This window comes from Brassica napus, chromosome A3 (assembly GCF_020379485.1).
Source record: "Brassica napus cultivar Da-Ae chromosome A3, Da-Ae, whole genome shotgun sequence".
Lineage (NCBI taxonomy): Eukaryota > Viridiplantae > Streptophyta > Magnoliopsida > Brassicales > Brassicaceae > Brassica > Brassica napus.
The window spans coordinates 28,018,319-28,031,400 of record NC_063436.1 but is presented as its reverse complement, the minus strand read 5'-3'; the positions used below and the strand labels follow the sequence as shown (position 1 = coordinate 28,031,400).

General features: G+C 35.2%; 4 protein-coding genes across 5 annotated transcripts; 3 read left to right on the top strand and 1 right to left on the bottom strand.

The window, feature by feature from the left end:
- Positions 1 to 1,130: 1,130 nt before the first annotated feature.
- On the top strand, positions 1,131 to 2,903 carry LOC106389789 (UPF0725 protein At4g28920). The gene is made up of 6 exons (XM_013830134.3): positions 1,131 to 1,484; positions 1,554 to 1,688; positions 1,754 to 1,952; positions 2,041 to 2,189; positions 2,273 to 2,356; positions 2,452 to 2,903. The coding sequence occupies exons 1-6, from the start codon at positions 1,278 to 1,280 to the stop codon at positions 2,689 to 2,691; spliced, it is 1,014 nt and encodes a 337-aa protein (XP_013685588.1). The 5' UTR covers positions 1,131 to 1,277; the 3' UTR covers positions 2,692 to 2,903.
- Positions 2,904 to 3,430: 527 nt separating this feature from the next.
- LOC106384652 (protein HEAT-INDUCED TAS1 TARGET 4-like) lies at positions 3,431 to 5,148 on the bottom strand. Its single transcript, XM_013824588.2, has 5 exons — positions 4,683 to 5,148; positions 4,432 to 4,596; positions 4,277 to 4,349; positions 3,808 to 4,187; positions 3,431 to 3,706 (listed from the first exon to the last, which is right to left on the bottom strand). The coding sequence occupies exons 1-5, from the start codon at positions 4,791 to 4,793 to the stop codon at positions 3,431 to 3,433; spliced, it is 1,005 nt and encodes a 334-aa protein (XP_013680042.2). The 5' UTR covers positions 4,794 to 5,148.
- A 2,677-nt stretch (positions 5,149 to 7,825) lies between these two features.
- On the top strand, positions 7,826 to 9,900 carry LOC106389786 (AFP homolog 2-like). Of its 2 annotated transcripts, none has more exons than XM_013830130.3 (3): positions 7,826 to 7,995; positions 8,360 to 9,205; positions 9,282 to 9,900. In XM_013830130.3, the coding sequence occupies exons 2-3, from the start codon at positions 8,413 to 8,415 to the stop codon at positions 9,671 to 9,673; spliced, it is 1,185 nt and encodes a 394-aa protein (XP_013685584.1). In that variant the 5' UTR covers positions 7,826 to 7,995; positions 8,360 to 8,412; the 3' UTR covers positions 9,674 to 9,900. The 2 variants fall into 2 exon arrangements, with proteins under 2 accessions (XP_013685584.1, XP_013685585.1); XM_013830131.3 differs by having other exon boundaries at positions 7,857 to 7,995; positions 8,353 to 9,205.
- Positions 9,901 to 11,288: 1,388 nt separating this feature from the next.
- Positions 11,289 to 12,950, top strand: LOC106386700 (E3 ubiquitin-protein ligase ATL42). Its single transcript, XM_013826510.3, has one exon. The coding sequence runs from the start codon at positions 11,511 to 11,513 to the stop codon at positions 12,771 to 12,773; it is 1,263 nt and encodes a 420-aa protein (XP_013681964.1). The 5' UTR covers positions 11,289 to 11,510; the 3' UTR covers positions 12,774 to 12,950.
- Positions 12,951 to 13,082: the final 132 nt, after the last annotated feature.

Below are 13,082 nucleotides of genomic sequence, written 5' to 3'. Positions count from 1 at the left end.
TATCATGGATTTTAACTAAAATTCCATTTGGTTTATATCATATTTTTGTTTTAAATTATTTTAACAATATATGTTTTAATTACGTACTGATATTTAGTTGTTTTAAGTTATTTGAAATAATGACGTTTTAAGTTGTTCAGACATATTATGTAGAGCGACCTGAGGCCATTTCTACCACTGGAAATCAAGAAGGTAACTATACAAACCAAGGAAGAGTCGCAGCCATGCATGAACCTCAAGGCCAACAATGCCATCTTCTACATTATCTTCAAAGGCAATGGCGATCCGAGTGGTGCCCCTGTGGAGTACCAAGCGGTTGTAAGGAAAACCATGGATGACGTTTTAATTACGTACTGATATTTAGTTGTTTTAAGTTACACATTATGGCTCTGAATGGTCGACGGAGCGCATTGTCCCGCACCTACATTAATGGTAACAAAAAACATAAGAACTATATGTATACCTATATATCTATATGTACATATATATATATATATCTATATACATATATATTTATATGAGAAAAAGACTAGAATAGCACTAAACCAAGTTTTTGTTCCCAAAGTAGCACTCAAGGCTCAAAGTCACAAAAATAGGTTTCATTAAAGAGGTAATGTACACTTATACCCCTAGGGTTAATTAATCCAAAACTTAGGGTTTAGAGTTAAGGGGTGGGGTTTTGGAATTAGGGTTTAAAATTTTATAAATAATAAATAATAAAATAAAAAATAAAAATTTTAAAAACAGTTTCAAAAAGTATTTTTAAATTATAAAAATAAAATCTGACAAAAAAAATTTGAAAACATATAATCTGAAACTATAAAAAAAAAATTATTTTTTTTTATTTTTATTATTTTTATTTTTATTTATTTTAGTTTGTTTATTTAATTTTAAACCAAGGGTATTATAGATATTTTACCCTTTAATGAATGTCATTTTTGTGACTTTCTCCTTCTAGTGTTATTTTTGAGACATAAACTTCAAAAGGTGCTATTATTGACAATTGCCCTATTTATATTTATATGTTTCGTTACTATTAGAACCACATCGCAATCACTTATATACATGTTTATCGATATATGTTTTGTTAATATTAGAACCGCATCGGCATCACAGTTGTCCCGCACGGACAATCCGAGATAGAGTTGGAATAACAATTTAATATTGATTATAAAAAAAGTTGTTTCAAAAAAAAAAAAAATTATAAAAGAAGCCGGGGGTCTAAACGCAAATATAATTGCGAGATTGCGATTAGGGTTTAGAGGAAATCGGAGACGATGACTGAGATTGCGATCTTGCTTCCGAAGATCAGAGATGAACCGCCGCAGCAGCGTAAACGGAAATTGGAATCTCCAGGAAGCGCAGTCGCTACTCCTCCGATACAGAGTTTCCCCAAGGTTGATTACGATCACAATCCATGGGATGACGATGAGGTTGATTCTGTGATCGAGAAGGAGTACCACCGTCAATTTGTAGAGTCCGATGTAAGCTCTCTAGCAATTTGTGATTGGCTTTGATCGAATGAAAGCATTCCTTACGATTATTATCTTCAGGGTTTCGATGTGGATCACTTCTATCTTCCGTATGGTGGAGGACAAGTTCCTCACATCATGGAAAACAAATATGATTATCCCTATGACGTGGGCTTGTTTAGTAGACTTGGACTTCATTGTTACAATCTTGAGAAGGTAAACAACTATTACTTGCTTCGCTTCCTTTGATGTTCAATTGATTCGGCTGTTTGATCTTGTAGGGAACAAGCCTCAAATTGGCTGCTATAAACAAATACAACGATAAGCTGAGGTTTACTCGGTGCCTCTGTTACCACATAACGTTGGAGGCCATTGACACATCCAACAACTCTCTTTGCAATTTTCAGACGTGTGTTTTCAAAGATTTCCTTCCGGAGCAGGCATCCTTTCTGGCACAGACCGAAATTTCCAGACTAAAAGGTATATAATTAACTAGACTAGTCGAAAGTTGGTTCTCTTGTCTTTCTCCAGTTTTCAAAATATGGTCTGGAATAATCTGTTTTTTTAGTTCCTAGTGGCCCTCGACCTCCTACTTATGGTGGGCCTGATAGAAGATGGAAGGACGATGCAGTAGATGATTCTTACAAAGGTAAAATGCCCAAGTGGTTCACCAATGATGAGATGGCTGCAATTAGCACCAAGGGGCAGTTTTATGAGGTATATGCTAACTTTACTTCATCTTGGTTGATTGGGTTTTGATTTATAAGATCTATGTTTCACCTTATTTCGTGGCTTCACAGTTGCAAGAATCAGACTTGCAAGGAAATGAGTGGCTTCATATGTATGCTGAGTTTGCTTTCCACTCTAAGTGGATTGCACATGCGGTAAGTTCTTCTTTAATCGAGTGGCTTCTCATTCAAATCACTGATGGGGGGTGGGAGTTTTCTTGCCATAACTTTTGAGTTTTTGTGTTATGTAGAGCGACCTGAGGCCATTTCTACCACTGGAAATCAAGAAGGTAACTATACAAACCAAGGAAGAGTCGCAGCCATGCATGAAGCTCAAGGCCAACAATGCCATCTTCTACATTATCTTCAAAGGCAATGGCGATCCGAGTGGTGCCCCTGTGGAGTACCAAGCGGTTGTAAGGAAAACCATGGATGGTATTCCTGGACACATTTGCTTGGAAGTCGACTGCTTGGCCTACAAATCCAGTTGAATGAAAATTTTCTTCTGAGGCTAATAAGATCTGATGTGTTTATTATCTTTTAGTTTTGTAAGTGTTGCACCATCTCGTGGTGGACATAACCTTGGTGGTGTGTATGTTATCTACAGTTTGGAGCTTCCCTGTGGTTCCTAATGTTTTATTTAATGCTTATGACCTGAGACATATATCAAAATTAGCAAAAATACTATGTTTTGTTTTAACTATGGAGGGATGATTGTTTTTGGTGATTGGGAGGGGTGGAGTAATTGTCAGGTCATCTTTATGAAAAGAAGAATCACCATGATTAGACCAAAATATGGCAAGGGAAAATACATGGAGCTATGGTTATGGTGGCTCAGGGCTTGAAAGCTTTATGGAAGATGCAACAGGAGAATGCCTATTTTTGCTTTTGGCTTGACGAATCAAGTTGAGAAACAGAGGAAGCATCACCACTGAACATGAGTTTTTTGCTAAGGTTTTTAAGTAACATTCTGACAAAGCAACACATACTAATTCAAGCTCCAAAACAAACACATAAAGACGAGAGCAAACAAGTTTTAGACTCCAGAAATGAATCACAACCAAAAGTATCAACCAAAACTCGAGAAATGAAAAGTTTTAGACTGTTTGGTGAAGGCGCAAAATGTGAGAGGCAATCCACTTCCTGCCATCAACAATGATTAAATATACACTTACCAATACAAATATTCCTATATCAAAATATTATTTAAAAAATCTGTACCTTTTAGAGTCAAACTTGTAGAGGTGGAAGTTTCGGGAAACAAAAGCGAGAAAGCAAACGGCATGGTCGTGCAAAATCGCGATTAGCAGTTTTTCCCTTGTGTGGCACCTCAACTAGCATGGTATCTAAAGATACTCTGAAATAACCTTTATCCCCTAGTTCTGTGCCGTGAGTAGATTTCACAAGCGCAATGGTTTCTCCGTCTACAACTTCGATGGCATATATGGAGACCGCATGAGGACATTTATACACTGAATCTATGGATGTAGGTCCTCTGTACACTCCCTAGCAAATAAAACACACAGCACACAATATTAAAGTTATATTCAGTAACTTCTCTACTATAATCTTTCATAAGATATATATATATATTTATTGTCATTTACCTTTTTGATAGTGGAGTAATCCGGTAGGAATAGAGCCAAAGATGCTCCAATGGGATGAAATTGCAGGTGATATAACATCTCATCAGCAATGTGAACATGAGGATCATCCTTCGGTGGACGGTAAGCTCGCGGTTTCCTACAACCCTCGTATTTCCAATGTGCTTCTGTTGGTATTCCTCCATCCAGTATAAAATCTAAGCCTTTAGCTACAGAGTGAGTGTAGCAGTAATGCCTTTCTTGCTCGTAGTTCGCTAATGCCTTTGCTGGGTCAGCATAATCCACCAAGTACTGAGCAGAGTACTCAGTGAACTTTGTATCATACTTCAGAATGAATCTTATGGCACTGATCAACTCTGCAGTTACAACAGCCCAACAAGTGTCTGCAAAAAGAAAAAGAGACGAAAAATAATCAATTCAGGATCACAGCATAACAAAATCATGATTTGGTCTAATAATAAAGTGAATCTACTATGGCCTCCTTGATCTCTCATCAGACCCATGTACTTTTTCCAGTTTTTATCATTTAGAAAGCCTGGCATAACCTGAAACCAAAACGCAAGAGCTATATATAAATATATATCTTTGTACAAAAACTATTTGATTATTCCACGAACAGAATATTACCGTGTGCTTTCTCCACCTAGCGTATGAAGTTTCTTTGCAGCTGACAACCGTGACACGATCATTATCTGGTTTAGATGATATGATCATTCCCAAGATGTGACCAGGAATAAGCTTCTCTACACTCGCAAAGAAGTCAGAGACATGTTTAGGTACAGTGAAGTTTCCCTGCACACGTTATATATACCAATTATCTGTCTATAAATTTTGTGGTCACGTCTTAAATATGTATGTACATGAATGTTGTCACTTACGCCAAGAGGCATTGGAAGTGGACCTTGGTCACTCATTTTTTGGGGGGTCAGAAAGATGTGCCTGCCAAGTTGTAGAAGAAAACGGGTTAGAAGTAGACTTGGAGCAAGCATAGTTAAACCATAATTAGATTTAAAGATGTAATTGCAACAATAAACCAAAGAGCCACTATTGTTGGTGGCGTTTTCAAATGCAATTCAAACCAATTCCACATTTCACTCAAGCTATATTTCACATAAGATTCAAAGATGTAATGCAACAATAAACTAAAGCCACAATTCTAGGTAGCCTTTTCCAAATTTATTTTATATTTTCATCAAAATCAAAACCATAGAGTTCACTCAAAAGCTATTTTCTTTCCAAAAGGAAACATCCATTTGCATCCAGAAGAGTGACGATACTAAGTCTAGTGTGTGTGAAGTCTTATCATCATGCTCTCTTGGTTTCTTTGGATTCAAGCTTGACAAGTTGTTTCCCCTTAAATTAATCTCATCTCTATCTTTCTCACCACGAACCAAAATAACGCAACAAACAACACATAACACATGCCTTCACCTTCTTTGAGTTCACAAATTGACCACTTTCTAAAACCGTTGAAGTTCTTTCCATGTTAGATTTGGGGTTTGATAAGCAGATCTTAGTTTGTCTCAAATTTCGTTTCCATCACAGACATACAAAAGAAACAACAAAGGAAGAAAGTTTTCACCTTTGTCGTCAACCTTCACTTTTGCCGAATGTAAGAAGAAAAAGGAGACAACTTTCTTCTAATTTCTTCCTCTGTGTCCCTGAAATCAAATGTAAGTTCCTCTTAGCAAGTAGTGTTTTCTTCGCTACGGTTAACTAAACAAGAAGAGAAAATGAAGAAACAAGAAAGCTCCTGCCTTTTTTAATCGCCGGCTAGCAAGCAAGAAGGTCAAGAGTACACAGAGTGGAGAAAAAGAAGAAACCTTTCTCTTTTATCCGATGTATATACACACTCTCACACGTATGCATTAAAAACGAATATATACACACCTAAACACAAACACAAGAAACTTTTTCTTACTCGGCTAATGTTTACTTGTTAATGCGACGCTAATGTCACTTAAGTCGTTTTTCACGTAGCGGTTAAAAATATATATATTTACTTACACCTCCATTGCGATTGGCATTCTAGCTTCCAACTTAAATATTTTGAACGATGGTGTAAGAAAACTATGTGTTTTTTTTTTAATTATAATAACATGGTATAATATAAAAATGTAACGTCGCATCATTAGTTTAGCAGGCACACGCCAATAGTTATCTTAGTCGGGCCTATATCAATATTATGTGAAAATATGAAGGTTAATCTTAGCATCATTAGTTTAAGTTGCACCAACCAAAAATGTTATTTTCTTGTTCTACAAGTTATTGAAGATGCGGAATGTTAAGACACTAAAAAATATATGTCTCATAAGACATTGATCCATTTAAATTGGAAGCAATATAAAGTTTGTGAATAGTTATGCACTAGTTTTAGGCCTAGATATTGCTGGATTTTAAACAAATTGGGTCCATGTTTACATAGTTTGGGATCCATTATACATTTACATATTTAAATATTGTCACTATACATGTTTGGGTTGGGGTCCTCATTGGACATGTACATGTATCCACATTACAGGTGTTAAGATCTTTATTTTTTTTTAAATATTATTTGAAAAATAAATGGTTATAAATAAACTCAAAACTATATAATAAATAGAATATATAAATTCCCTAGTATATCATTTTTTAAATTTTTGTCACAAAAATAGTCTTCAACAAAAAAATGACCAAAACAAGTTTTATTAAAATGTATAAATATATTTTTATTTTACCCTAGGATTAATTAATTTAGATTTAAGATTTAGAGTTAAGAAGTGGAGTTTTGAGTATAGGGTTTCAAATTTAAATAAATAAAAATTAAAAATTTCAAAATTAAAAATTCTATTTTGGTCATTTTCTTTTTTGAATACTATTTTGTTTTAAAAACAAAAAAAAATTATTTGAGAGAATTGAACTAACGAATATTTCTAGTGTTTTTAATAGATAATATAAGTGTTAGATTGAGTTATGTCAAGTGTTTATATTGAGTTAATGCTCAACTAATAATTGAGATGGACAAACAAATGTGTTGGCGATAATTTTTTTTCGCAAAGCTAACATTTGTATTAAACTTTATACTAGATTTTGATCGGTGCAACCGCGCTGATTTTTGTTTTCATTTATTTTTATATAAATATTGTGTTTTCAATTCTAAATTGGTATATATTATAATATGTGTCTATCAATTTCTAAAACATAAAAAGTTTACGGTATATTTTTTTTATTGAATAGATTGTTTCAAACTTTCACATGTATTTGTATCTTCTTCTATATATATTTTCGGATTATTATTTCATTATTAAAATCGTAACGATATATATATAAAGATTAGTAAAATATTTTTTAATTTTTATATTCAAAGATATTGTAACATTTCACAAATTTAGAAAGTTTTAAAAAATTAAACTTTTCGCTTCATGAATTTATATTATCGAGTAAATAATTAAACATTTAGTTTTTGTATAATTTTTAAAATAAATATATAGTTTAAAATTTGTTTTCATTGGTTTAAGGTAGTAAGTAAATACTAATCATTGTTAAATAATATGGTTTTTGTTATTTAAAAAAAAATCTTTATAATTTTAAAAGTTAACATCGACAAATATTTAAATATTTAACATATGTAGGTATAGTATTACAACATTAAATTATATATATATATTTAATTTATACTACTTATAAATCTAATAGATCATCTATTGTTTAAATCCAATTATTGATAGTCAAATAAAAAAATTTGGTATGCCCAAAATTTAAATGATAAGATTAGAGATTAAATGTAACATGATTTTTTAGAAATAAGTCTATTATATCTATTTTTTTAAAAAAAATTACACATGAATCAAGGTTGTGATTTGTGTTTTAATATATAAGATGTTTACAAATATAAATATGAACGTATAGTAGAAATATGTCAATTCATATTCATTTTCGGTCTAGTTTAAAGAAATTGTAATTAGGATCATATGTAACGACTACAACAGCTCCGTGTAATGTAAAGAAGATACGGTGTGACTCAGATTTAAAAAGCTGAATTTGTAAAATAAGAAATAGGGAAATAAATAAATACAAATTTTACCAGAAAAAATACAAATTTGTAAAAAAGAAATAGATCCGTACTATGTCCGACACTGAGCACCAAGGAGCGACGCCGCGAAGCTGCTGCTAGGGTTTCTCTTTTCTTCTGATCGTCATCCTCCGTTTCAGGTTCTACCTTTATTCACTCTCTGCCTCGATTTCAATTTTCTGAGCTGCTTTCTTATTTATTTAGCCCAATAGCTTCTTTATGATTGAAATCGCTCTAATTTTTTTTAGCTGACTTTGCTTTCCAGCTCTATAGTTAGTGTTCTGGGTACGATTCTATGATGATAAGTCTTGAACTTTGGAGTGATTTAAGAGGTTTATGATAGTATTACCGAACCTAGTTCCCTGACAGATCTGCTTGCTTATTTGTCTTGTTAAGGTTTCTAGATCGAAAAGGTATCTTTCCTCTTTTGGTTATAGATGTTTTAAAAAGGGAAAGTGATGAATGGGTTCCTTTTTGTGTGACTAATGAGTTCTCAGATGACAGGGGATGTTGTAAAGATCTGTTGAGCTGTTTAGGATAGTCTGAACCAAAAAGAAATGGATGATGATAATGGGCTTGAGCTCAGCTTGGGTCTCTCATGTGGTGGAGGCAAAGCTAAAGGTACTCACAATACTGGAACCTCCTCTGAGAATCTAGAAGGAGGAGGTGATAGAAGCGCTAAAGTGATTGATGACTTTAAGAACTTCCTTCATCCAACAACTTCTCAAAGACCAGCAGCAGCAGAGCAGAGTTCTGAACCTCCTCCTCCTCCGCAGAATTTCTTCAACGACCTCTCCAAAGCTCCCACCGCCGACGGTGAAGCTTCCACGAAGCCTTTGTGGGTGGAGGATGAGGTAGTGAAAGAAGCAGGAAGCAGTAAAAGAAAGGAGGAGGCACGTGTTGATCTGCACGAGAAGAAGAAGAAGACAAAGGCGTCCCATGTTTCGAACGCGACTGATGAAGGATCAACTGCTGATAACGAAGATGTTGCGGAGTCTGAAGCAGGTGGTGCTGGTGGTGGTTCTTCTTCCAGCCTCGCTAAGGATGTGGTGGCGGGTCGTCCAGCCGCTGATATGGATAACTTAGCTGGTCAAAGAAAGAACACTGAAGAGTTTACTGCTAACCGCAACATGAGTTACACTGTACCTTTCGCTGGTTTACCTTACTCCTTACCACCGAAAGAGTCTGGACAACATGCTGCAGCTACAAGTCTGACGCAGCCTACTGCTAATGCTGGGAATCTCCCAATCATGTTCGGATACTCACCGGTTCAGCTCCCTATGCTTGACAAGGATGGGATCGTCGCAGTTTCTCAGTCTCCATTTGCTGGAAGAGGTCCATCAAACTCAGGTAAGCAAACATTTCCCTTAAAATGGTGTAGAATCATTACTTGCATAGTCATTAACTTCTTGTTGTCTCCCTAAAGCTACCGCGAAAGGCGAGGGAAAGCAACCTGTTGCAGAGGAAGGCTCATCAGAGGATGCATCAGAACGACCAGCTGGAGACAACAACAACAACAACATTAGTACAGCTTTCTCTTTCGACTTTTCCGCCATAAAACCAGGAATGGCAGCTGATGTGAAGTTTGGAGGATCTGGTGCGCGTCCCAACCTGCCTTGGGTCTCAACGACAGGCTCAGGCCCTCACGGTCGGACAATCTCCGGTGTCACATACAGGTACAACGCGAACCAGATCAAGATTGTATGCGCTTGCCACGGTTCTCACATGTCGCCTGAGGAGTTTGTGAGGCATGCAAGCGAGGAGTATGTTAGCCCTGAGTCATCCGTGGGAATGTCGGCTGCCTCGGCTCATACCTGAAGAATGTGTTGATGTTTGTAAAACAGTATGGGAAAGGGGTTTGTAACTCTCAGTGCCAAAGTTTTAACGGTGCTTTTCCGCTATGTTGTGTTTGTAATCTCTCTGCTTTTGCTTGTTTTGTTACACATTTCTACATTTATCTCTTTCGCTATTGTGTACTAGTTGTTGTAGTTTTGTAAGCCCTTCTCCTTTTTTTTGGGTTCAAATAAATGTTTAATCATCTGTGATATTAGAACCCCACTGATTTAAGAAATGGGCTTTAATACGTTGAAACAAATCTAAGATCATCGGTTTATCAACACTGTCAAGAGTGAAATACAAATCCAAGCCATCACACTCAATCATGAAAATGGCAAACTTTGACTTTTTCTACCGGGATTCTATGCAGCTGGTGGTCATTGACTTTATATACTTCCGGCGAGTGCAATAAACCCATTTGTTTATTTATTTTGAGTTCCTTTCCATTTAATCATTGTCAACAACTATCATTAATTAATTAATAAGAATATAATTTTGTTGTTGGTTATAAGTTAGTGATGGCTTTTCATATAGAAATATTTTGGTAGGGGTAATAGCTTTTTTTAAATATTTTTTAGACCAAGAACTAGGGCTGTTCAATATGGTAAAACCGAACCGTACCGAACCGAACCGAACCGAAATAGACAATATGATTTGGTTTTGGTATATACCATATAAACCGAATGGATATAATTTTATAAAAACCGTAGGATTTGGATATGGTTTGGTATATAACCGATTAAACCGAATAAACCAAACAAAACCGATTAAAAGTAGAAACATGTAAATATGTATCTATTTTATAACAATACATGAAAATCTATTTGTTACCTAAGTTAAATTTGTGTTAATAACTAAAAAACTTTAATTTGCAAAACACTTGAAATATAACTAAATAACAATACATCGCAATTCAGACATCTTGTTTTCTAAGTCTTTTTTTTGATATTTTTGCTTTATTTTAGTCTTTACTAAATTAATATAAAGATTATAATTTTGATGGACAATAATTAATGGAAAATTTTCAATTTAAAAAGCATGACTTTAATGAACACTAAATATGGAAGAGTATAAAAACTTTTCTTTCATGTTTCTGTTTTGTTTCATATTTTTATTTTCAAAATTTCAAGCTTTGATTTTAGTTATAGATTTGATTATTTTATTTGATGGTAGAAACATTTTTACTTTTTTGTTCATTTATTTGAACATGTAATATATTTTTAATATATGACTGTGTTGACAATATGACTCTAAAATTCATATCATATGATCTCAAACAAAATAATTATGTTTTTTGGTATAAAACCGAATAAACCGAAAACTGACGGTATATAAACCGAACCGAACCGAAGTAAATATGGATTTAGAATGGTAGTTATATTTTACTAACCGAAATACCGAAAACCAAAAAAAAACAAACCGAAACCGAACCGATATCCGGATTGAACACCCCTACCAAGAACCAAACTAAAAATCAGTCTAAAGAACTAAAATTACTAAATATATGATGCATGTTGTAATTTTCAAATATAAATGACAAACAACTTCCGTATAGTCTATGGTCTTGAATATGATCAAAATGAGGTCAGATAATAACAGCCCACCAAAAGGTAACTTGTTTTATAGTTAATGAAGAGAATAGTAGAAAACAATGAGAAAGCTATAGCTTATACAAATAACAAACTCTTGTATCGTAGATGACGTAATTTATATTAATTTATACTAATCAATCTCTCTAACATAATCTCATTTGCTTCTGCAATAAAACTATTTTAAACCTAAATCTTTCCAAGAAAAATAAGAAAAACATCTTCTTACGATGTATCTAATCTTTTTCTTCATTCTGACAACCATCCACAGCTATTACTATGTCTCTGCTCAGCCTCCTCCTCCTCCGCTCACAAACGGCGACCTCGTCGCCAACTTTGAGCCGAGTTTGGCCGTCGTCACAGTAGTTCTCGCCATCATGTTCTCGCTCACTTTCTTCCTCCTCGTCTACGCTAAGTGCTGCCACATCGATCTCCGGTCAAGAACCGGCGAGGGAAGACGGCAAGATCGCCGGATCATACAAGGAATATTCGTTAACCGGTCAGCTAACTCGTCGGACCGGTTCTCCGGTTTAGACAAAACAGTAATCGAGTCACTTCCTCTGTTTAGATTCTCAGCTTTGAAAGGATCAAAACAAGGGCTTGACTGTTCTGTTTGCTTGTCTAAGTTCGAAAGTGTCGAGATTCTGAGATTGTTGCCTAAATGTCGTCACGCTTTCCACATCGGGTGCATCGATCAGTGGCTTGAGGAGCACGCGACGTGCCCTCTCTGCAGAGACAGAGTCTCGATAGAAGAAGAGTACTCTGTTTATGGAAACAGCTTCCGGTTCTTGAATCAGTCTGAGGTGAGAGAAGATTCGAGCTTGGAGCTTTACATCGAAAGAGAACAAGAAGAAGAAGAAGTTGGTGGGTCATCGAGATTCAGCATCGGAGATAGCTTCCGGAAGATTCTTAAATTAGGTCACAAAGAGAAACCCTTACTTGATCAACACGGAAATGATAAAGACGAGAGGAAGCTGATGCATAAGTTCAATCATAGGATCATTGTGTCTGATGTTGTGTTCAAGAATCGTTGGAGCAATGTGAGTTCGTCGGATTTGATGTTTTTGAATTCAGAGATGGTTAGTTCGATTTCAAGCGAGAGGTTCTTATCGATGGATCGAGTTAAGAGAGGTGATGAAGAGGATGGAAGAGGTAGCTTGCAAGTCAAGGAAGATACGGAAGCCAAGAGAATGTTGGAGAACAAGTTGACTTCGATGAAAACTATGTTGTTGTCGGAAAATGGAGAGTCTGGTTCGAAATCAAGAAGCGTAATGGTCGAGACAGGAAGAAGATCGGTCTCTGAGATCACTGCAGTTCCTAGACTCGGTATTGCGGTTCATGGAGATTATAGCGGTTCAACCGCAGCGACTGCGTTAGAAACGGAGAGAAGACGGCGTTTGTGGCTGCCGATCGCTAGAAACACAGCACAATGGTTTGCTAATAGAGAATTAAGAAGGCAAATTAACACAACACACCTACACTTAGATGTTTAGTTTTTTTTTCTTCTTTAAGAATTGCAATTTTTTCAAAGTTACAGAATTAATTTATATTTAGTTTTGATCTATGTCTTGCAAAAAAAAAAAAGCACACACATGTTAGTTAGGTCAAAAGAAAATTATTTGTGTAAATACGATGAATTTATATATAAACAAAGTTTTGATTCAATACAAATTAATGGATTGAATTATTACTGAGTTTTATTCTGGTATTCCATTTTATAAAATGGTGATCATTGTTTTCAATAAATGGAACATGTCAGCTTACCTGGCTACAGAAGCAACCACGTTCATTTAGAAGTTATC